Genomic DNA, 24,748 nt, shown 5'->3' with positions numbered 1-24,748 from the left:
ATACACTGCCAATTTTGCAGGTTTTCCTACTTACAAAGAATGTAGAGATCTGTCATTTGTATCATAGGTACACTTAAACTGTGAGAGACGGAATCTAAAACAAAAATCCAGAAAATCACATTGTATGATTTTGAAGTAATTCATTAGCAGGAGTGGGCCAAAATCCCTGCTGCAGTGTGTGCAAACCTGGTCAAGAACTACAGGAAATGTAAGATCTCTGTAATTCCAAACAAAGGTTTCTGTACCAAATATTAAGTTCTGCTTTTCTGATGTATCAAATACTTATGTCATGCAATAAAATGCAAATTAATTACTTAATCATACAATGTGATTTTCTGGATTTTTGGTATAGATTCCGTCTCTCACAGTTGAAGTGTACCTATGATAAAAATTACAGAACTCTACATGCTTTGTAAGTAGGAAACACTGCCGATTTTGCAGGTTATCAAATACCTGTTCTCCCCACTGTATATATAGAATGACACATTTCCTGAACAAATTCAGTGATATCTGCTAACCAGACCTCTCATTAAGCGATGGTCAGACGATGGTCTTGTATTGCTAAAGAATTCAAATGGTTAGTCATTCATTAAGGGCTGGGTTTAATCCACAGTAATGTACAATCTGTGTGTATATATATTCTTCCTAATATTGTAGAAATGTCACTTCATTGGCCTGGGCTATTGTTCGCATTCAAGACCAGATCATTTTTATTGCTCTCAGTTTGTCAGTGTTAGAGTAGCTGGACATTTCGGTGTGGTATTAAAAAAGATTCTGCTAATGTTTTTGATCATATAAATGACATTAGGCAACAACAAAAAGTCCAAACCTATACTAAAAAAATCCCATGTGGAAATCCTCAAAATGCCTCTACTCAACGTATGCCACTATGCAAATACAATTAGATAGATATATATATATATCTATATATCTAATAAGATAAAGGAGTTGGCATAGCCACGGGAAGATGTTTTGATTTCAGGGTGCAACATTTTCTCTTGTCAGCTCAACCAATATGTCCCTCCAAACCCCACTTTCCAGACCTATACATCCCCTAGGCCCCCACCGACCTACCCCAACTCCCATTCCTTTTCAACTCAACCCCCAAATCCACCCTTCGAGACCCCCCAGGGCCGTGTCAAGCTTTGGCATTTATTGCAATAGGGGAACCTTGGGGTGGTGGTCCCGGTGATGGGTGGGAGGAGGGGAGGTAGGGGGTCATAGCCACGACAAAGAGAGGTCAGGAAGGAAATTAGCGGCCCATGAAGCGTTAGCCAAAGCCCTTTCTGATGTCCGCTCCTCCACAGTGAACAAATAAATACCTGACACAGCTTGGGCCCGGCCATGGGCCTCATTTATAACCATTGCGTAAATTTCAGACTAAATATCTGCATGTGCAATTTCTGAAAATAATACGTATGTCTAAAAAAATGTATATTTATAGACTTGGCACACGCCATACATATGCATGTTTCCCGTTATAAATCAGCCCATCGTAAAACTGTGCATTATAACTCCGCCTGGAAGCGCCCTGCATTCACCTTTCATGGTTACAATAAACTCATTTATTTACTGTATAATCTGGAACTATTAGAATTAGGCCATGGCAGTTTCAACAATAAATGTTATCAAATGTTTATGGAGGTGTTGCCAGAATGTTTTCATCTTTTGCAGTAATTTGTTCTGTGTTTGGCAAATGATTGTGACAGTTTCTGAAAGAAAAAACAATGGAACATTTATTTGGACCTGTCAGCAGAAGTTAGAATTCAACAATGTTTTGCATAGACTTTTTCCCCAAATATTCCGGACTGTCGTGAATTCTGTATTACAGTAGGCTACTGTACATGCATACTTCAATGTAAAAGATCAACTGTCTGTTCACCTGTGAAATTCGACTATGTTATAATCTGCGCTGCCTATAGGATCACATCGGCTACAGCAAAACTAGAAATGCAGTGCCTTCAGAAAGTATTCAGACACGTTAACTTTGTTGTTGTAGTAAAATGGATTAAATACAAAAAAATCCTAAGCAATCTACACACAATAACCCCCTAATGACAAAGCAAGAACATGTTTTTAGAAATGTTTGCAAATGTATTAAAAATAAAAAACAGATACCTAATGTAAATAAGTATTCAGGCCCTTTGCTATGAGACTCGAAATGTAGCTCAGGCGCATCCTGTTTCCATTGATCATCCTTGATATGTTTCTATGACTTGATTGTAGTCCACCTGTGGGAAATTCAATTGATTGGACATGATTTGGAAAGGCACACACCTGTCTATATAAGGTCCCACAGTTGACAGTGCATGTCAGAACAAAAACCAAGCTATGAGGGTCGAAGGAATTGTCCGCACAGATCTGGGAAAGGGTACCACAATATTTCTGCAGCATTGAAGGTCCCCAAGAACACAGTGTTCTCCATCATTCTTAAATGGAAAATGTTTGGAACCACCAAGACTCTTCCTAGAGCTGGCCACCCAGCCAGACGGGGGAGAAGGGCCTTGGTCAGGGAGGTGAACAAGAACCCGATGGTCACTCTGACAGAGCTCTAGAGTTCCTCTGTGGAGATGGGCAAACCTTCCAGAAGGACAACCATCTCTGCAGTACTCCAACGATCAGGCCTTTATGGTAGTGACCAGATGGAAGCCACTCCTCAGTAAAAGGCACATGACAGCCCGCTAGGAGTTTGCCAAAAGTCACCTAAAGACTCTCAGACCTTGAGAAACAAGATTCTCTGGTCTGATAAAAACCAAGATTGAATTTGGCCTGAATGCCAATCGTCACTTCTGGAGGAAACCTGGCACAATCCCTACGGTGAAGCATGGTGGTGGCAGCATCATGCTGTGGGGATGTTTTTCAGCAGCAGGGACTGGGAGACTAGTCAGGATTGAAGCAAAGTACGGTTAGATCCTTGATGAGAACCTGCTCCAGAGCACTCAGAACCTCAGACTGGGGTGAAGGTTCACCTTCCAACAGGACAACGACCCTAAGCACACAGCCAAGATAACGCAGGAGTGGCTTCGGGACAGTCTCTGAATGCCCTTGAGTGGTCCAGCCAGAGCCCGGACTTGAACCCGATCGAACATCTCTGGAAAAGCCTGAAAATAGCTGTGCAGCAACGCTCCCCATCCAACCTGACAGAGCTTGAGAAGATCTGCAGAGAAGAATGTGAGAAACTCCCCAAATACAGGTGTGCCAAGCTTATAGCGTCATACCCAAGAAGACTTGATGCTGTAATCGCTGCCAAAGTACTGAGTAAAGGTCTGAATACTTATGTAAATGTGATATTTCAGTTTTTAAAGTTTTATAAATGAGTAAAAAATGTTTTTGCTTTGTCATTATGGGGTATTTTGTGTAGATTGATGAGGGGGGAACAATTGAATACATTTTAAAATAAGGCTGTAACGTAACAAAATGTTTAAAAAGTCAAGGCCTATCGATTTAGGCTAGGTACTGTGCAGTATGTATAGAGCCATGTCAGCATGGAATGCTCTGCCACCAGAGGTTAGTCAGGCAAAAAGCAAGTTTAGCTTTTTTTTTTAAACAGATCTATTTAGGCTACTAGGCCCAATTAAATGAGAGATGCATCGTTGTTTGTTGTATGGCTACTTCGGGGAAATGTACCGATCATGTCTAGAAAATAGGAGACATTTAATCTGCAGCGGTAATGAAAATGAAATAAACAGGAAATCGATTCCTAAAGTGCCGAAAGAAAGTTTTCACACCCCTTGAATTTGTTCACGTTTTGTGTTACAGCCTGAATTTAAAATTGATTTACTTGATATTCTATGGCCTACACGCCTACAAGTCAAAGTGGAATTGTGTTTTTAGAAATGTTTACAAATGAATAAAAAATGAAAAGCTGAAATATCAATAAGTATTCAAGCCCTTTGTTATGGCAAGCCTACATAAGTTCAGGAGTGAAAATGTGCTCAACAAGTCACATAATAAGTTGCATGGACTCACTCTGTGTCCAATAATAATGTTTAACAGGATTTTTGAATGACTACCTCATCTCTGTACCCCACACATACAATTATCTATAAGGTCCCTCAGTCGAATAGTACATTTCATACGCAGATTCAACCACAAAGACCAGGGAGGTTTTCCAATGCCTTGCAAAGAAGGGCTCACATTGGTAGATTGGTGATTCTAACATGTATTGACTCAGGGGTGTGAATATTTAAGTAATGTAGTTATTTCTGTATTTAATTTTCAATACATTTGCAAGAAATTCTAAAACATGTTTTCACTTTGTAATCATGGTGTATTGTGTGTAGATGGTTAATTTATTTATTTAATCCATTTTGAACTTTAACTCAACAAATATGGAATAAGTCAAGGGCTATGGCCACTTTCTGGTACTGTATGTCAAGTTATTTTAGATTCCAAAAATAAAATACAATGATTTTCACTCTTCTCGCTAATGGCAGCATATTGTTGTTATGTTTTCCTATTTCTTTGTGGGGGTTTTGGGGGAAAATCATGTCATGTCATATCCCCAATTTTGCACACAATACTTGCATGTTTTGCAATACAATATGGGTGAAAAATGGGCGCATGCATGTTTTAGGGGTATATTTTATATGTACACAACATTTATAAATGAGGCCTCTGAACTGTACTGTGCTGGCTCAGATATTTTGTTTATTCCACCACAGTTTCAGCAACTATGGTAGATGCATCAGGCCAGCCTAGTACTGCTCGCTTTAACTCGGTTTGGTTAGGTAATGTGAAAAGGTAACAGGTTTGTGATGAATTACTGGGACTTTAAGTGTGAGTTCACCTTGACAGAAAAGGTGCCATGGCTTTCCTGATTGCCCCACGCTGCGCTGTCACACAGCCAGTCACCTTCAGTAAAGAGTGTATGACGCCAGGCCAAACAGAAATTAAAATCATTTGTTCCCCTTTATTCACCCCACATTTTTCTTCTTTCCCTCTCTAACTGACACACATTGGATCCAGAGTACTCTATCGGCACAGTTCCCTCCAAACTCTCTGAAAAAGCTTTAATAGTGTTATCTTTTCACAAAGTGAGAGATGAAGGGAAAGAGAGAGAGAGGGAGTGAGAGGGAAGGATGAGTAGAGGAGGGGGTGATGGGCTGGTAGGAGGAAGACCTTTCAGCCAGCCTGAATATGAACAAACTTCATTGTTGTGACCAGGTCCGTGCTCCATGCCTGCCTTATACTTCCCTTTATATTCTGGGTGAATGAGGTTGCCTGGGTAACGCTGAATCGAGGAAAAATGCACCCAAAGTAGAGGAGGGCGGGAGAGTGGCTATTGGTTTGGGAGGGACACTAGAAGAGGACGAAGTTGGTTGGCGGGGTGAGGGGATTCAAGTAAACCCCAAATCGTCTCAGCTGATGGGGTAGGAGAAGGTAGTTTTGAGGGGGGGGGGGGAAGTGGCACAGTAGATGAAATTGAGTCTATACTAGGCAGAGCGGCGCCTGATTTCCATGTAAATGATGACCCGGACCTGTGGAAAAGGCTGCTTTTGTTTTCCCATAAACCCCCTTGATGGCATCATGATACTTTCCTTTGATAGCGCTCGTTGGCCATTAGTGTACTCCTGAGACGAGCACCCCCAGATCCCCATACAGGACCAGGCAGTCCCCCACCGCGAGGACAAATGTACCCTTTGTGTGGGACACTCTAGTCAGGGGAAGTGGAATGAGTCCAGTGGCGCTGAGCTCTGTGCACCTCCCCTCCGCGCCTCCTCTCTCCATCCCCTCTCTACGCTCTCTTACTGGGAGGTGTCGTTCCCGTTGTTTCTCGGTTGTTTGAGCGAGGAAGGAGAAGCGCTGAGAGACGCTCTTTTGCCTCCTGGACGTGTCAGGGCTTCTTTAGCAGTGGGAGAGATTGATTGACACCCTCCACATAGACGTTTACAGTCTTTTAAATCCTAGGCACATTTTTCAGACTTTTATCTACGTGGATAAAAGTAGCGCAAAGACCTAGACAGGACCCAGTGACAGGGACCTGCTTAGCTGGAACAAAGAGGTGTAAATAGGGGCATGGGGGAGGCCTTTCTCCTCCCTACGTCTTTCTTCTCCCTGAACAAGACTGATTGAGAAACAAATTGTGGCAAATAAAGCATGTAATTAGATTATAGCCACAGTGCCTGGGCTGTTGGGCTGCTGGGATCATTGCAGTAGGGCCTGGACCCTGTCCAAAAAGAGGGCGTTTTCTTCATTGTTTTTTTTTTCTTTCTTTGTTTCTTCATTTCTTTCTTCTCTCTGGCCGTGTCCAGTGTTGTAGTACTTGAGGCCAGTCTCGAGACCAAATATTGAGTGTTTCGGTCTTGTCTCTGTGTAAGGAAGAACAAACTGTTCTTCTGAAATATGAACACAGAACATTTTGAACTGTTATCGTTGGCGATATGACACACTTACAATCATGGTGTTGAATTGGACTTGCATTTGTCTGGTCTAGGTCTTGACTTGGTGTTGACTCGGTCTCGATTTGCTCCGGTCTTGGTCTTGAATCGGTCTCAGTTTAAACGGTCTCGAACACAACACTGGCCGTGTCCAACACCCACAACCGTAGGCATTTTTGGTATGTGAAAATAGAATGTTTTTATAGTATGTTAAAAGAAAATGTGTATGCTTTAAAAGTCATGTCATAATCGTTTCGGCTTTTCATCTACTACAATTTCGCTGCCTGCTATTGAGGAAGATAATCCTCTTTTCAGATCCAGACATGTTTGACAGCAGCTGATAGTGAGACCTGCTGCACCATAATGATAGAATGGAGGGAAACGGTGCAGTTTCACATCAGATGACGTGTTCTCAGTATGGGTGAGTCTGGTATGTTTATCTGTTGCTTATTGAATACATTTTGACTGAACAGTACGTTCTAAATAGTATGTGGTATGGTTAGGACACAGTATGCAGTTTTAGTAAATAGTAGGCAAGACGGATTTCGGACACAGCCTCTCTCTCTCTCTCTCTCTCTTTCATTCATTCTATCATCCTGAAGGAAGGGAAAAGTTGTGTTTTCGATCCCAGTGAGTGACAGCTGGGAAACAACAGAGAGCGAAAGCCTCTATTTATGATTCACGACATGATGATTTTGTGGGTTGTTTGTTTTGGGCGGCATGTTCTGTGGAACCAATCTGAAAACAAGAGTGTGGTCATCCCTATTACTGCAATTGAGTTTCAGTGGAGTCAGTGGGCAATGATGCTGGCTCCATCCCAACATGCAGACAACAGACGAGAGTGATAGAGGCTGATGCCAATGTGTTCATGTTGTGAGAGCCAGGCTGAGATTGCCAAGCCATAAATCATATTGTGAGTTTAGCATCGATGATGATGATGGACACGCTGATACAATGCTATTACGATGCTATTTTCTTCCCTTTCTCTTTCTCTCCCTCACTCTCGGGTCACCATTTCTCTCTCCTCTCTCTCACTCCTCTCTCTCTCATATTAAACTCGGAGCAGGTAATAACATCCCATGACACAACACTAAAGCCCAGTGAGGCAGCAGAGAGTATTAACAGGGTGTAATGGCTGTCGTGGGTTGAAGGAGGTGAAGAGGACCAAAGTGCAGCGTGGTACGTGTTCATGATGTATATTTATTTGAACTCAGAACACTACGATCAAAATAACAAAAATAGACCAACACGAAACAGTTCTGTTTGGTGCAGACACAGAGACAGAAAACAACTACCCACAAACACAGGTAGGAACAGGCTACCTAAGTATGTTTCTCAATCAGAGACAACGATTGCCAGCTGCCTCTGATTGGGAACCATACCAGGCCAAACACATAGACATACAAAACCTAGACTACAAAACATAGAATGCCCACCCCAACTCACGCCCTGACCAAACTAAAACAGAGACATAAAAAAGGAACTAAGGTCAGGACGTGACACAGGGTGTGTAGAGTGGATCCAGAGAGAGACTCATGTCCCAAATATCCAGGGAGGGTCTCACCGCAAATCCTGAACCCTTCCAGCCATCATCATTTTCATCATCATCATCGTGGCCCATTATCTTGGATCATGTTCATAAGGGCACACCGTCCCGAAACGTTTTGTAACTGAAAACGAGCTCTTCTCATTGGACGTCTTTCGACAGTAACTCCCCGTTTTATAACGGTTCTGACTGTTTTCTTCCATTTTGTGCCTAATGAATACCACATCACAGGTTGGTATCATGGTGGTCAGCTCAGCTGTTATAATCTCCTTCACATTCCGTTGCTCTACAGACATCTCTGTCAAGCAACGACCAAGGGGGAGTGACTACTCACACTATCCGTGACCTAACCGCACAATATGTGTTTTGTCTGGGCCTTGCCTTCCGAGTTATTCGCCATGCATTCCACCCCTCCATGTGCTCTGGGAGGTGGGGAACCCAGAACACGTCGCTGGAGACAAATGAATAGCCCCCCACTTCCCTCAACCGAGTCCGATGGGGTTGAGGTAGGGGGGAGGCACCTGCTGCACAGCTGTCCAGCCTCGCGTATAATCAGCCCACCCCAAGCATACCGATTTCTTTTCCTTTAGTCCAACCTTACAAACCAAAGTAGCAATAAGGTCATGACTCATCACTTAGTCTCTCTCTCTAGATAAAACGATGTATATATATCTGCATATCGCTCTCTCTCTTTCCCTCTACTGAACAAAAATATAAACACAACATGTAAAGTGTTGGTTTCATAAGCTGAAATAAAAGATTTCAGAAATGTTCCATTGCACAAAAAGCTTATCTGTCTCAAATTGTGTGCACAAATTTCTTTACAACCCTGTTAGTGAGAATTTCTCCTTTGCCAAGATAATCCATCCACCTGACAGGTGTGGCATATCAAGAAGCTGATTAAGCAACATGATCCGTACACAGGTGCTGGGGACAATAAGAGGCCACTCTAAAATAAAAGGCCACTCAGTTTTGTCACACAACACAATACCGCAGATGTCTCAACTTTTGAGGTAGCTTGCAATTGTCATGCTGAGTGCAGGAATGTCCACCAGAGCTGTTGCCAGAGAATTGAATGTTCATTTCTCTACCATAAACTGCCTCCAACGTCATTTTAGAAAATTTGGTAATACTTCCAACCGGCCTCACAACTGCAGACCACATGTAACATTCGGCTTCTTTACCTGCACCATCGTCTGAGATCCTGAGGCCCATTGTCGTGCCGTTCATCCGCCGCCATCATCTCGTGTTTCAGCATGATAATGCACAGCCCCATGTCGCAAGGATCTGTACACAATTCCTTAAAACTGTAAATGTGTCCCAGTTCTTCCATGGCCTGCATACTCACCAGACATGTCACCCATTGAGCATGTTTGGGATGCTCTGGATTGACGTGTACGACAATGCGTTACAGTTTCCTGCAATATACAGAAACTTCACACAGCTGTTGAAGAGGAGTGGGACAACAATCGACAGGCCACCGTCAACAGCCTAGTCAACTCGATGAGAAGGAGATGTGTGGTGCTGCATGAAGCAAATGGTGGTCACACCAGATACTGACTGGTTTTCTGATCCATGCCCCTACCTTTTTTTAAGGTGTCTGTGACCAGCAGATGCATATCTGTATTCCCAGTCATGTGAAATCCATAGATTAGGGCCCAATTAATTTATTTCAATTCAGTGATTTTTTTATATGAGCTGTAACTCAGTAAAATCTTTGAAATTGTTGCATGTTATATATTTCTTCAGTGTGTGTATATGCTTCACTAAAGACATAGGCACTCATTTGGGGGACTGGTGGTGAGGCCCTGATAAGAACAACCACATCTGTCACCAATCATATATTGGATGAGATCCCATTTGTCCACGTACCAAGCCATCCAGTGGTTGGCTCAGTTCAGACCCAGTAATGTATGCAACTATGCATCCTCTGGTTTGGAAGCCTGAGTGTTCCCGCCGGACCTCTGTCTGTCTACCCAGGAATCTGACGTGACCGATACAATCTGTCAGTCAAAGTGCCCCACCTTGCAATCTGCTTGATTTCAACATCTCCCATTTCTGTAGAACGTTCATAGTATGTCGCCCCATTCAACTTGTATGTACAGGAATTCCCCCAGGTGATTACGTTATGCGGAGTTACGTGGTCTGTATCATTATACGTTACCTCTGTAAGGATGTTTACATTGGTCCGATGACACAGTTTAATCAATGGGATTATAATTGGAGCTCTTTAGTCCTTATTCCGCAAGAACACCTACGCCTTAATGCTCACTCAAATGCAGAGAACCAGGGTTGACTGAACTAGCGAGAACTATGGCAAATTATCAAGCGATGTCGAAAATCCAGAGACCAGTCAGTGATTCACTTGTGAGGCCTTTTGAAAACCTCTGTGTTCACTGTTCAGGATACAAAAAATGAGAAACACCTACTTTTCTTCCCTCACTTAATCACAAACACACTCCACAAGGGAAAATAATGTGTTCGCACCAACAACGACAGACCGTGCCACAAAACCAAACTCGCACATCACCCCCTTAGTGTTATTAAGAGAATAAAGCATGGAACAGAGGAAAAGAAGAGAGGAGAACAGAAGAGGAGAGTCTACCTTTAAACCTACCTAGACAAGATGGAAAGAGAGAAGCAGGAGGAACCAACTTGAAATACTACCCATGAGGGGAAAAGGAATGGCGCCGGAGGGGATGGCTGCCGTTTTACGGGCTCCTGACCAATTGTGCTATTTTGTGTGTTTTTTTCACATATTTTGTAACTTCTTTTTTAAATAATGTTGATGCTACGGTCTCTTATGACCTAAAAGAGCTTCTGGATAACAGAACAGCAATTACATGGACGACTGTGTGATCACGCTCTCCGTAGCCGATGTGAGCAAGACCTTTAAACAGATCAACAGATGGATTACCAGGACGTGTACTCAGAGCATGCGTGGACCAACTGGCAAGTGTCTTTACTGACATTTTCAACCTCTCCCTGACAGAGTCTGTAATACCTACATTTCAAGCAGACCACCATAGTCCCTGTGCCCAAGAAAGTGAAGGTAACCTGCCTAAATGACTACCGCCCCGTAGCAGTCACGTCGGCAGCCATGAAGTGCTTTTAAAAGCTGGTCACGGCGCACATCAACACCATCATCCCGGAAACCCTAGACCCACTCCAATTTGCATACCGCACCAACAGATCCACATATGCCACAATCTCAATCGCACTCCACACTGCCCTTTCCCACCTGGACAAAAGGAACCCCTTTTTTCAGAATGCTTTTCATTGACTACAGCTCAGCGTTCAACACCATAGTGCCCACGAAGCTCATCACTGAGCTAAGGACCCTGGGACTAAACCCATCCCTCTGCAACTGGATCCTGGACTTCCTGAGGGGCTGCCCCAGGTGGTAAGGGTAGGCAACAACACATCTGCCACACTGATCCTCAACACCGGCTCCACTAGGTGCCCCTACTAGGCAGTGTCCGAGGAAGGCCAGAATAATTGTCAAAGACTCCAGTTACCCATGTCATAGACTGTTCTCTCTGCTACTGCATGGCAAGCGCCAAGTCTAGGACCAAAAGGCTCCTTAACAGCTTCTACCCCCAAGCCATAAGACTGCTGAACAATTAATCAAATGGCCACCCGAACTGCTGCTACTCGCTGTTTATTATCTATGCATAGTCCCTTTACCTCTACCTACATGTACAAATTACCTCGACTAACCTGTATCCCCGCACATTGACTTGGTGTGTATATAGCCTTATTATTGTTATTTTATTGTGTTACATTTTTACTTTACTTTTATTTAGTCAATATTTTCTTAACTCTCTTTTTTTAAAACTGTATAGTTGGTTAAGGGCTTGTAAGTAAGCATTTCACGGTAAGGTGCTACAACACCTGTTGTATTGATTTGGTGATATTACAAAACAAAGCGTGAAACGGGGAGAGAAGAGAAGTGGTGGAAAAAGGAGGGGGGGGCTTTACTCTCCGACACCAGCAGTACCCTCACTTCCCTGTCAATCTGATCTGTCAGAGCAGCAGTAGAGAAATGAGAGCAGCTGCCAGGCGTTCTCGCACGCTACGATTCCTCTCGCTGTCTGAGAGAGGAACACCACTATGACTACACTTTTCCACAAGCTAGGGGCAAAGAATACGTCTGTGGCCTGCGTTGCCCCCTGTCAGGTTCTTGTGTTGACTTAACTCGTGGCAAATCTTCATTGTCATCTTTGCTCATTTGTAATGTGATTCTTAACATTCTGTCCTGAATAGTTTATATCACATACCATGTCTCTGGCTTAATTTTCAAGTTTAACAGATGTTTATATAAAAGTGCCTTCAAATTCCATTTTATCTCCCCATGTTGATTAACAAGATTTAACTAAGGAAGTAGTCCATTCAATTATATATACAGAGTACTGCTGTGTTTTGACAGTAGCTGGTGGGAGAGTGATGTACGCTGTATAATTTGGAAGAATTTCCCTCTGAACAAGCTACTGTATCCTCTCTCCTGAATTCGAGAAAGAGCTGGCTTCCCTGATTAGCGCCAGAACCCCAAATTCCTTTCTTTTCCTCTCTCTACCATATTCCCTCTCTTTTCCTCTTAGAGAGAGACACAATCAACAGATCAACAATATCATGGCCCAGCTCGTTGCCGTGCCAACACCCCACTGCGTTCCTGTTACACCCCACTGTGTTCCAGTTACACAGTTAATTGGATGAAGAGTGTAAGATTAAAGGAGCTACATCCCAAGGCAATGGCTAATTGATTTAATATTTATGAACTTCGAGCGAGGGGGGGGGGGCAATGGGGATCCAATTTAAACTGTACTCGTTCTAACTAACATTTCACGTGAAGGAAATGTTTAGTTAGAAGGGGTGTGGATGGAAGAGCGGGAGAGCGATTCTTTCTGTTTTCTGTTCAGCCTAAATACACACTGTAAACCAAATCCTAGCTACAGGCATTATGGGTAGCCAGTGGCATTTAAACAGTTTGATATCAACAAATAAGTCTCAAGAACATGTTCTGATAATCCCATCTTGCAGAGGAATTAGGATCACACAAGCAATATTAGGATCACACAAGCAGAGAGATCAGGACTGAGACAAGCCACTCACCTGCTGGCTTCTCTGTACTGCTGGCTGTGGTTGTCGGAGGAACAACGGGAATCTCTGTTTCCAGGTAAAAACACCGCACAAACACAGACAAAAGTTAGCTTCATTATGTTTTAATACATTCGCCATAGGATTAAAGACAACTGTTATTTTGATGAAAGAGTTATGTAAAATAAGACGAGTATACAATAAGAGTGTTTATTTTCCAGCAGACAAGCTTTAGCATTAGTGTACAACCTACAGTTTTTCAGTAGATGTAGACGTGCCGTGTGGGGTAACCGTACGAAGGGATGGTTACTGGTTAGGTTTCACCTGTAGAGACTTACTCTCTCAGCTGTACAGCATCCATATTAGGAAGGCTTGAGAACAGAGGACTTCCTAATATGAATGCCATACAGGTGGAGCTACCTGGCAGATCAGATCAAAGGGGAACTTCGAGATGCAATCTTAAGATCTGGAGGGGGCGATAGCAGGAGGGGTGTGAAATCTGTAACGTCTCTCCCCTCACGCCTCTATTCGCCCCCACGACGAGGTCTCTGCGGTTTTGCATCCAAGACTTCATTCTCTCAGCTCTACTTCACCCTCTCCTGTCGGCTATTCACAGAGGCAGGAAGTTGACGTTTGAAGTAAGCCATGCATAAAGAGAGCTCCTATTATCTCCAAAGGAGCAGGATGGTAACATTAGATGTAGATATAAAACATAATGCATTTTGTTACACTGGCGGCAAAAGGGGGATAAAACCACCGAAACAGGTGAGTAAGCAGTGAGGGGAAGCAAGGACAGACAAGCACACATACCGCTGTATGAGAACACATAGATCAAAGGAAAGGGTGGCAAGCTAGATAAGATACACAGGAAAGGAGTACAATAGCAGTGTACCGTCATGCATAGATTAAGATTCTGTGTGGTAAAGGAAGAAAGAATCAAGTCTTTTGATCAACGTCTCTGATTGGATTCGTTTGCAGGACTTATCCCAATCAGGCAGTATAGTATACAATACTGTATACTGTGTATAAACATTAGGAATCTAAAAGTTTACTCATCATAGGGGCGGCAGGTAACCTAGTGGTTAAGAGTGTTGGGCCAGTAACCAAAAGGTCGCTCCCGTACTGCCTTTGAGCAAGGCAGTTAACCCTCAACAACAACTGCTCCCCGGGCGCCGGTGACGTGGACATCGATTAAGGCAGCCCCCCGTACCTCTTTGATTCAGAGGGGTTGGGTTAAATTCGGAAGACACATTTAAGTTGAATGCATTCAGTTCTACAACTGATTAGGTATCACCTTTCCCTTAATTGTTTCATTTATACAGGCCTAATTTGTTATTTTCTCATTAAGAACCAAAGTGTCTGTCTTGTGACAAGAAAAATAATTGCTGCCAGAGGCCATATGGTTTTTACTCCCTACTGATTACTCTGTGTCACTGCTAATCGACCTGCCAAGCCCTGATAGCCGATCAGGATTCAGCCAGGCGTGCCAGATCACATAATAATAATAATGAGCCTGTTTCTCATAATCAACTCGTATGGTCTGATTTATGGCCCTCTACATTGGAAAGTATGTGAAGTCAGAGATATGACATTTTATCCCTCCCTGTTAAAACTGAAATTGGCAAGAGGTTTCAGTATCGCTAAATGTTAATGGGAAGGGCTTTAAAAAAGATTATTTAGCAATTATTGAAGAAACTAAATATTTGTGTTGATCCCATCTGATCGCTGGGACCTCAGCATCTCCAAGTTTCACACCTCCGACTGAGTGGCTCGACTTTCCCAGGAAAATGAAAGGTATCAGATTCCAATGGAGTTTGTAGGTTTAATTATCCCCTTGGCTTGGACATTGGCCAAAAATATCCCTTCAGAATAATTAATTTCATAAGAGCTTTTGTTTAACCTCCGAATCATCATTTTATTGACTAAAAGCAGCAATTAAAATGTATTGTTTTGGGGTCTGAAAACAAATGCCAAAAAATTCAGATATTTTTGGGGGGAGATGCCGATTGCCCTTGGTCATTGGCCCTTTTCCCTTTTTAGCCAATGAGGGACACTGGTGGATCCTAAAGTTGGTGTTCATTAACTCGGCTCTGGACTTGGCACTGTTGGATTTATGGGGACTGTCAACATGGGAAGGTTGAGGCTTCACAGAGGATTATGGGGGATGATTTGTTTATTTTAGCTTTCAGATTTACCCGTTGGTCAGAACACTGTGGCTAAACGCTTGTCTGAAGAAACCAATGGAAGAGAGAAAGAAGAAAAGTAGGATTCTGTGCCATGTAGTGTGTGTTCAAGCCAGGATAGAGTGGGGGGGGGTTGGTTGGTTGGGAGGGTTGGTGGTTGGTTGAGTGAGTGAGTTTGTTCCTTTTTGTAAGTTGTCAATTTTCTTTGTGGAGGTGTGCATGAATGTTTAAGCATGGAGATGGAATGGGCAAAAGTCATATGCGGCTGGTGAGGCAAGTTCAGGCAACTAGGAAAGGCTGGGTTCCACATACTTATGCAGGGGGCAATGGGCGAGCGGCTCTGCTGGTAGCCTTTAGCGCAGCGGTTGCACGTGATACCAGTCACGCCGTCTTTACAGGGACATTGACCCGTGGTTTGGTTACAGGTTTTGCCAGCAGCACCCACGGGATGGCAATCACATGCTGTGAGGAACAGAAGAGAAGAGGTAAGAGAACACACGTTTGGCGTGGGTGGGGACACAAAAACACGTAACACCCATATACAGAGAGAGCACAGATACAGTACAAAACAACAACAACAGCAGTGGCGGTGGTAACAACAGGGTTGGAAACGTGAGCGTCGAGGACAGAAGAGACAGTGAAGCTTGTGAGGCTTTGCTGCGGGAAGAGTGACAGGACTTACTTGGGTCCACAACACGACAAGCTTGACTTGCAGTGCCATCGCTGCAAGAACACACGAACAGCATACGCTCAGCATATTCAAACTGGGCATACAGGGCTGGTTGACATTGACTGCTGGGAATCGTTAGCTCTTTCTTTGTGGGAAAGAAGGAGACTAGAGCAGGCGACTGTGTTTACTAGATGATTAAATCGGAGTGATAATCCTGATTGGCTGTTTTTTATTAATCAGTGGTTTGAGTTTGGAACCAAAATGGCTGTCAGATTTCCTCTCTGCCTGGGGAGTCTATCTAAGACATATGCTTCAGGAATGCAACATTTTTTGCCTGCACTAGGCTAACCCCCATGTCTTTATTTTCAACTAAACCCACAGTTGGTCTATCTTGCCAACTAAACTCACTATATCAAGTTTGATAAAGTGTTGAATAGCAGATTAACAGTGATAATATATAATGGTAAACTATAGGCAAAGTTTTTCCTTGTGTTTGTACTGTCATATCCAGGCATGGCGTGGTTACCATAACGATATGCCACACATGACACAAATCCTATATTCTAATCAATACCAGAACTTCTCTAATATCTTTCCTCTAGTCACCAAGCCCCTAAACTCCATGAGACGTTGTTGCCAGGGTAACAGAACTATGTGACTTGGGTCTGGTTGTGTGCATCCCATGGGCTGTGTTCCGTGTTGAATGTCCTACAGAACAACCAACGATGTCGGGGTTTCAGCAAATTTCTGGTTTTCAGCCAGTGATGTCGGGTTTCAGAAAATGACTTTTGGATTCAGCCAGTGATGTCGGGTTTTAGCCTGTGGGCGTATTGTCCTTCAGAATGACCCCTCCCTACATCTCTCTAGTGTCACTTCTCACTATGAGAATCATCAAAGGTCTCAGTTTGAGCTATGCAATTTGAGGTTTTGTGGGTATAAGCGGTTACACTGGTGTTACAGACCACAATGTGCATTCTCGTTCCCCGTGGTGGGAATATTATGTGAATGCTGCTGTTAACTGGAACTCTACTAAATGACTGGATCTAATGACCAGAGAGTGTTGAGATTAGGTACAAGATTTATTTGGCATGGGAAACACATGTTACCATTGCCAAAGCAAGTGAAGTAGATAATATACAAAAGTGAAATAAACAATAAAAATTAACAGTAAACATTACACTCACAACGTTCCCGAAAGAATAAAGACATTACATATGTCATATTATGTATATATACAGTGTTATAACGATGTACAAATGGTTAAAGTACAAAAGGGAAAATAAATAAGCATAAATATGGGTTGTATTTGCAATGGTGTTTGTTCTTCACTGGTTGACCTCTTCTTGTGGCAACAGGTCACCAATCTTGCTGCTGTGATGGCACACTGTGGTATTTCACCCAGTAGATATGGGAGTTTATCAAAATCGGGTTTGTTTTTGAATTCTTTGTGGATATGTGTAATCTGAGGGAAATGTGTCTCTAATATGGTCATACATTGGGCAGGAGGATGGGAAGTGCAGCTCAGTTTCCACCTCATTTTGTGGGCAATATGCACATAGCCTGTCTTCTCTTGAGAGCCACGCAGCCTTTCTCAATAGCAAGGCTATGCTCACTGAGTCTGTACATAGTCAAAGCTTTCCTTAAGTTTGGGTCAGTCACTTTTGATGGCATAGAATGCCCTTCTTGCCTTGTCTCTAAGATCGTTCACAGCTTTGTGGAAGTTACCTGTGGCGCTGATGTTTATGTCAAGGTATGTATAGTTGTTTTGTGTGTTCTAGGGCAACGGTGTCTAGATGGAATTGGTATTTGTGGTCCTGGCGACATCAACACCACAGGCCTTTTTGGGTTGGAGGGTTTTTATTTTGTCCTGTAGTTCATCCAAGGTAATTGGAGAATCCAGTGGGGTTCTGGTAGTCTTTAGTAGTTGATTCTAAGATTTGTATTTGATCATGTATATGTTTTTGCTGTTTGTTCTTTGTTATAGAGCCAAAAAGATTGGAGAATTGGTTTATCCATACATCTCCATTTTGGATGGATAATTCTTTGTGTTGTTGTTTGTTTAGTGTTTTCCAATTTTCCCAGAAGTGATTAGAGTCTATGGATTCTTCAATTACATTGAGCTGATTTCTGACGTGCTGTTCCTTCTTTTTCCATAGTGTATTTCTGTATTGTTTTAGTGATTCACCATAGTGAAGGCGTAGACTCAGGTATTCCGGGTCTCTATGTTTTTGGTTGGACATGTTTCTCAATTTCTTTCTTAGATTTTTGCATTCTTCATCAAACTATTTGTCATTGTTGTTCATTTTCTTCAGTTTTCTATTTGAGATTTTTAGATTTAATAGGGAAGCTGAGAGGTCAAATATACAGTTAAGATTTTCTACTGCCAAGTTTACACCTTCGCTATTACAGTAGAACGTTTTGTCCAGGAAGTTGTCTAAAATGGATTGAATTTGTTGTTGCCTAATTGCTTTTTTGGTAGGTTTCTAAACTTACATTCCTTCCATCTATAGCATTTCTTAATATTACTCAGTTCCTTTGGCTTTGATGTCTCATGATTGAGTATTGCTCTGTTCAAGTAGACTGTGATTTTGATGTGGTCTGATAGAGGTGTCAGTGGGCTGACTGTGAATGCTCTGAGAGACTCTGGGTTGAGGTCAGTGATAATGGAGTCTACAGTACTACTGCCAAGCGATGAGCTATAGGTGTACCTACCATAGGAGTCCCCTCGAAGCCTATCATTGACTATGTACATACCCAGCTTGCGACAGAGCTGCAGGGGTTGTAACGCAATTTTGTTGGTTATGTTGTGCCTAGGGGGGCATATGGGGGAGGGAATGCAGGTGTTTGTCCCCCTGTGTGCTGAGGGTGTCAGGTTCTTGTCCAGTTCTGCCATTTAGGTCGCCACAGACTAGTACATATCCCTGGGCCTGGAAATGATTGATTTCCCCCTCCAAGATGGAAAAGCTGTCTTCATTAAAGTATGGGGATTCTAGTGGGGAGATAGGTAGCACACAGGAGGACATGTTTCTCTGTTAAGATCATTGAATTTCTAGCCAAATGTAAAATGTTCCTGTTTTGATTAATATAATGGAATGAGTTAGGGGTATATGCTAACTTGGTAAAGAGCATACCTGAGTCACTTACCTGTTTATCACCTAATAATTTGGTGAATGGGACTACCAGCTCTTATGGGACTACCAGCTCTTGTGGGACTACCAGCTCTTGGTCCTCAGACAGAAGGTCTAGGGCGCGCTGGGTGTTTGGACACCAGAGTGTTTGGGGAAAAGTTAGTTTTTTCTTGTATATATTTCCCATTTGAGTCCATAAGGAGTACAATCTGTGTCTTGTGTATGCCCTCAGTGGGTGTGGGGGGGTTGTCAGGAGGGCTATCAGGGTGCCTGACAGGGGGTGCTCAGAGGGGGTGAGAGCCCCTGGGCTTGGGGTTCTTCATTTGTCTGTTCTGCTGTGATGTCGACTCTATCGTCAGGGTCTGGTGTGGACTGTTCTGCTGTGGGGTCGAGACTTTTGTTGGGAGCTGAGGTGGGCTGTTCTGCTGGCTTCTCTGCGGGGGGTGGCCACCTCTCTAGTGGGTTGTTCTCTGTCACACGCCATCCCCCTCACCCTCTCCTCCAGCAGTCTAATCCTCTCCTCTAGTGCTCTGTTCTTCTCCTGCTCTTGCTTTTTATATTATTAAAGTTGTCTCACCACAGTCCAGAGTGCAGATGTCTCTCTCCACCTCCAGCTCTCTGGGTCTGGTTAAGGGGGTGTTGTTGTGCTGGACTGTTGTCTGAGTCTGTGCTGACTGGAGTGTAATCGCCTGCTGTTCCAGCTCCACCTGCCATACATCCAGCTGGGTAAATGTATCCTTCATTTCAATGAGGGGGTTGTACTCTGTGCTGGGAGGTTGACTTTCCGCTCGGGGTTGCTCGTCTGTGGGGTTATATAATGAAGAGGTCTGGTCTGACCCGCTCGGGGTGGGGGTATCTTTCTCAAGGGAGAGATTCTCCTGCTGGGCTAATTCTTTGATTAGGTAGACGTCCAGTTGAAACTGTTTGCCCTGTATCAATACTGTTCCAGACTTATAGAGATTTATATTAGCTGACTCCGAGTCCTTCTTGTCTAGTATCCTGAGTTTCCACCTCTCGTTAACACCCCCCCTCTTAACAGTGTGTTAATATAGCACTGTGCCATGCCAGGGGATGGTTTGTGTGGAAGATGAGGTTGCGGATGTTCCCATTTTTATAATAGTCAGCAAAAAGTATCTCTTGATTTTCCATAAGGAGCTTCACTTGGTGATCTTTTCTTGCCTTATCATTCTTTACATACACAGGGTTCTGTATTTTAATTACCTCTGAACAGCAGGATGCCGTTTCTAAGGCCTCTCAATTTGGTTGGAATAGACTGCGACTCTCCTGCCATTGTTGGGCTAAAGGGCTTTGACACCTCTCACGTGACACATCAGTGCTAATTGAAGTTGTATCAAGCTTGGCAGCCTTAATTTAGCATTCAGTCCATATAAAGTAATGTAATGTATTTTTCTTCTTGGTTTTTGGAAATTAAATATAGCTTCAGACTAAACATTACTCACTCAGTTCCATGTTGGATGGTGTTTTCAGGTTTCTGTTGTTTTCCATAGAATTTGCTGTATAGTGTTGGAATAATAATCTTTGGTAGTTGTAAGCCTTCCAGGTGATTCCGTAATTCCGTCCAAATTCAGGTTGTAGGTTTTGCGTTTTGATTTGGAGTGAAGGTTATGTTGTAGAGGGTAGCATCCTGTATATGTTCCTGACAAAAAAAATCCAAGTTTATCTAACACTAAATCTATCTTTTTTTAAAAGAACATGCTGAAAAATGCAGGAGCTCATCTGATCATGACCTCTGTCTGTCTGTCTGTCTGTCTGTCTGTCTGTCTGTCTGTCTGTCTGTCTGTCTGTCTGTCTGTCTGTCTGTCTGTCTGTCTGTCTGTCTGTCTGTCTGTCTGTCAGTAGCTGTTGCTGCTACTCTTGCTTATCTTAATCAGACAACGAAGGGGGAATCCGTAGCCCTCTCCCCTTATCAGGCCGGCGGGCTTTAAAGCGAGTGTAACGATTACCACTTTCAGGCCAATCTGTCACCAGGTTTCATTGCCTCATTTTGTCTGGGAGAGGAGAGTGGAGGCTAGAAAACAGAGAGAGAGAGAGAGAGAGACAAAGAAAAAAAGGAGGGGCTTACACAACCTATAAACAAGTGTCGAGGCAAATCGGGCAGGTCTTCAGGCACGTAAATTTAAGAGCCTGTCAGTGGGGCGGAGGGGAGTGGGGTATGGAGGGGGGCATTAAGGAGGGCAAAGTGCGGCCCTCTTCAGAGCTTCTGAGAGCTAGCACCGTGTTTTTAAGAGCGTCTGCCCCACTAACCACAGCTTAAGCCTGCCAGTAAATCAAGTTGCTCCGCACATGGTCTGCAGGTGGGCCGCTCTTTTTCACTTGTTCTCTCGATTTCTCTCGATTTCTCTGACTCTCTTGTTCTCTCACTCTATCGCTCTCACTCGCTCATGCTTTCTCTCTCTCTCTCAATTTCAATTCAGTTCAAAGGGCTTTATTGGCATGGGAAACACACGTTTACATTTCCAAAGCAAGTGAAATAGATAATAAACAAAAGTGAAATAAAGAATATAAAATGAACAGTAAACATTACACTCACAAAAGTTCCAAAGGAATAGAGACATTTCATGTCATATTATAGCTATATACAGTGTTGCAACGATGGGCATATAGTTAAAGTACAAAAAGGAAAATAAATCAACATAAATATGGGTTGTATTTACAATGGTGTCCCTCTCCTCCTGCCCTTGCTGACTGCAACAGCCTGCTGGGGGCCCACCTGGTGAGAGTTTAAGCTTTAAGTGTGTGTCCACTTAGCACTTAAGTAGCTACGTTATCCTGCTATCCTTCCTCACAGCTACTCCAGATGGCTGGGCAAGATAGGGACACTAGCTAGCGAAAGGCTAGCTCCTTCCAACCTCTGACACACACTTGAAGTGGGGAAAAAGTGCTTCTCTTGGTCCTCAAGATGAGCTAGTTAAAGGAGCAGTCGGAGAGAATAGGCCTTTTTAGGCTCTGAAGGTTGAGGGACTTGGTCCTGTATATAAATGTTTCGTTCCTCTACATGAAGACCTTGAAGAGGCTCAGATGGAGCTATGATTGTGTTCCCTACTAGTGTAACACACACACTTTGAGGAGGGAGTTGCACATAAAAGAGTGAAAAATGTTCTTGGTTAACGGGGAGGGTGATGGAAGGCATTTCAAAGGAGCTCGCTCTTCATAGGAGACGATCATTGCTCAATGTGAGAATTTTCTAACTCTGCCAATCGTTTACCATAAAGCATTTGAAGTTTGAACTGCAAAGCTCCCCCTCAGTTTGGGTTTGTGCGTTCGGTGCCTATAAGAATAATTTGTTGGCTGTTGGATAAGGCCCAACCCGAGCCATGTCTGTGTTCTATTATAATTAGGTTTCTACTGGTCCGCAAAAAAATGTGTGGAGAAGCAGATTAAATAGTGTTACATGACTCAGGCCTTTTTTCAATTACATGTTTATCTGATACAGGGAATGTCGATCTCAATTTGGGTTTTCAGAAGTTTTGGTATTTTATTGATACATTTTTGGGGGGGGGGGACCTTAGGGATGTCACACTTTTGGCCAAGGCAAGAGCCTATGGGCATACAGACAATATTATTCCTATATAGTTGCCATTTGACATGCAACACAATACATGTAAGTCATTATAATTGACAACAGCAACATAAATATGACTTTATTTTTCATTTCCAGAGAAGTTATGACAAACACTTTATTTATTTTAAATCTCTACCATAATGTTATTTATGGTTAATACAGTTCTACAGTGCAAGACATATGGAGAGGAGAAACGTAATAACTTCTACATGTTATTCTAACTGAAAGTAAGAGTTTCCTTTGACAAAGACACATTTTTGTTCTGTTTGTTAAACTTGTTCCTCATAGTTCAACTCACTGAAGTAATTACATACTGGCTGACGTTACGGTGTGAATTACGATGAAAGTAAATGGCACTAATATGGTTCCCCGCTGCACTAAGCTTGGTATTTCTCTCAGTAGAATAACTTTCAGACACTCGCCTTTCATCGTCAGATTTTTAAAAGCATCATAATCAAAGATTCAAGGCTGGTGTCAATGATTTGTTTTCTTTACCGTTATCTCGGCATCTGAATATTACTTGGCCACAAACCTCCTAAAAGGGGTGCCATGGCAGCCAGTGTATCAAACTCTTTATCAACTCAACTAATATTTGCAGTGCTGAGTTTGTTTGATTCGTAACCAGACCACCCAGAGAGCTTCTACCTTTTTGCCCACCTTGGCTATCATACCGTGTTAATTAACTATCTATACTTGCATGGGAATTAGGCCCAACCTCCTGTGTGGTATCAACAATAGGTTCCCTATCCAATAAACTGTAAGCATGGTGGGCCTTGGGCCACGCCCGGACACTGTGCCAAAATGGGATATTATTATAGCTCTGCCAACAAAGGTGTTGGAGAAACTAACAAGATGCACCTTCCAAAAGTAGTCACTTAGGGCCCAGGCCCTCAATCAAAATGCATTCTGTGTTTACGCTCTAGTCAATGAGGGGTGAAGCCATAAATCTAGGCTCTGGGCACTGTTCTTTCGGGCCGGTTGCTCTCAGTTTCCTTCGCAATGGTCTCACATGGGAGTCATTTGAAGTGATCGAGTTTCTCATATAAAAGCAAGACTCTGTACTCTTCTACCCTCTTGTATTGCTAAAGGGCTTATTCTGCCCAAGAGCTACCCAGCAAAGGTTCCCGTTGAACAATAAATGACTGAGGGCCTTAATTGCTGTCACTTTAGTGTAGCTGCATGGTGTGTATTTATGTCACTGCTGGAGCGAACAGACATTAGTTACACGGTTTTAGTTTTCATTGAATTATCTTGAGTTATGATATGCCAGACTTTTAAATAATTTTACAAGCTAAGCATGAAATGGTTCATAGGAGTTGATATATAATAAATAAAGCACTGTATGTGGTACCTTCATTAACACAGAGACACAGAGAGACAGAGAGACAGAGAGACAGAGAGACAGAGCCTGTGTGCCTCTACATACTGTGTCTGCCCAGCTCTCACACATCACACCGAATGTCGATCTAGCGTTCGTCCGCAGATCGTTCAGCGCGCTCTGTTTAATTTTTCACTCGGTTCGCAAATTACGTTCAGAGGTGTTAAGTCTCGGCCAGCAAATGCTATTGAGCCCTAAGGCTTGTAAAAGTTCTCGAGAACATAAGCAAGAAGCTTGACTCAATCCTCACTAGATTCCCCCCCCCCCAAAAAAAAAACACAGATGTAGACTCCATTCCTAGAATCTTCTAGAAATAAAAACTGGAACCACGTCATATTCCACAACCTGCGTTAAAAACATCACATATAAAGTAACAGGAGAGATGTGTACCGTTTGGCCATCAAGTTGGCAGCAGCGAAGAGGGAGAGAATCAAGCAGTTACGAGCATGAGTCAAAAACATGAAGACCAGCCTGGAGAAAAGTAGACATTGAGATGATGAAGGAGGCACAGAGAGTTCTCGGTTTTCCATGTCGGTAGTGTTGGCAGTTGGTACAATCAAAGGAGTCAAGAGACGTTCAGAGCCAGCCCCACATGTCTCGGATGCACACGTTCAGAATTAGATGCCTAGAGGTCCACACTGATGCATTTTTCACAGCTTTTTGACAAGTTGTTTTGACATAATATTTAAGGCATCAGTCTCCTGCCATTAAATAATGGGCATAATATTGAATTAATAATTTACAGTAAATCCTAACATTTTTTTTTTTTAACTAGGAAACTAG

General features: G+C 42.9%; 1 protein-coding gene across 3 annotated transcripts in view; it reads right to left on the bottom strand.

Annotated features, from left to right (window-relative positions):
* LOC118389589 (netrin-1-like) overlaps nt 1–24,748 on the bottom strand; it is a 100,934-nt gene that overhangs the window by 8,201 nt on the left and 67,985 nt on the right. For 2 of the 3 annotated variants that reach the window (XM_052490357.1, XM_052490356.1), the window contains exons 4-5: nt 15,519–15,668; nt 13,039–13,092 (exon numbers count right to left, since the gene is read on the bottom strand). In XM_052490357.1, coding sequence (XP_052346317.1) covers nt 13,039–13,092; nt 15,519–15,668 — 204 coding nt within the window. The remainder of the gene's footprint in view (nt 1–13,038; nt 13,093–15,518; nt 15,669–24,748) is intronic. The other variant, XM_052490358.1, reaches the window with a different exon arrangement.

The sequence above is a fragment of the Oncorhynchus keta genome, chromosome 32 (genome assembly GCF_023373465.1).
Source record: "Oncorhynchus keta strain PuntledgeMale-10-30-2019 chromosome 32, Oket_V2, whole genome shotgun sequence".
NCBI lineage: Eukaryota > Metazoa > Chordata > Actinopteri > Salmoniformes > Salmonidae > Oncorhynchus > Oncorhynchus keta.
The sequence above is the reverse complement of the archived record's forward strand: the minus strand, read 5'-3'. Positions and strand labels throughout refer to the sequence as shown.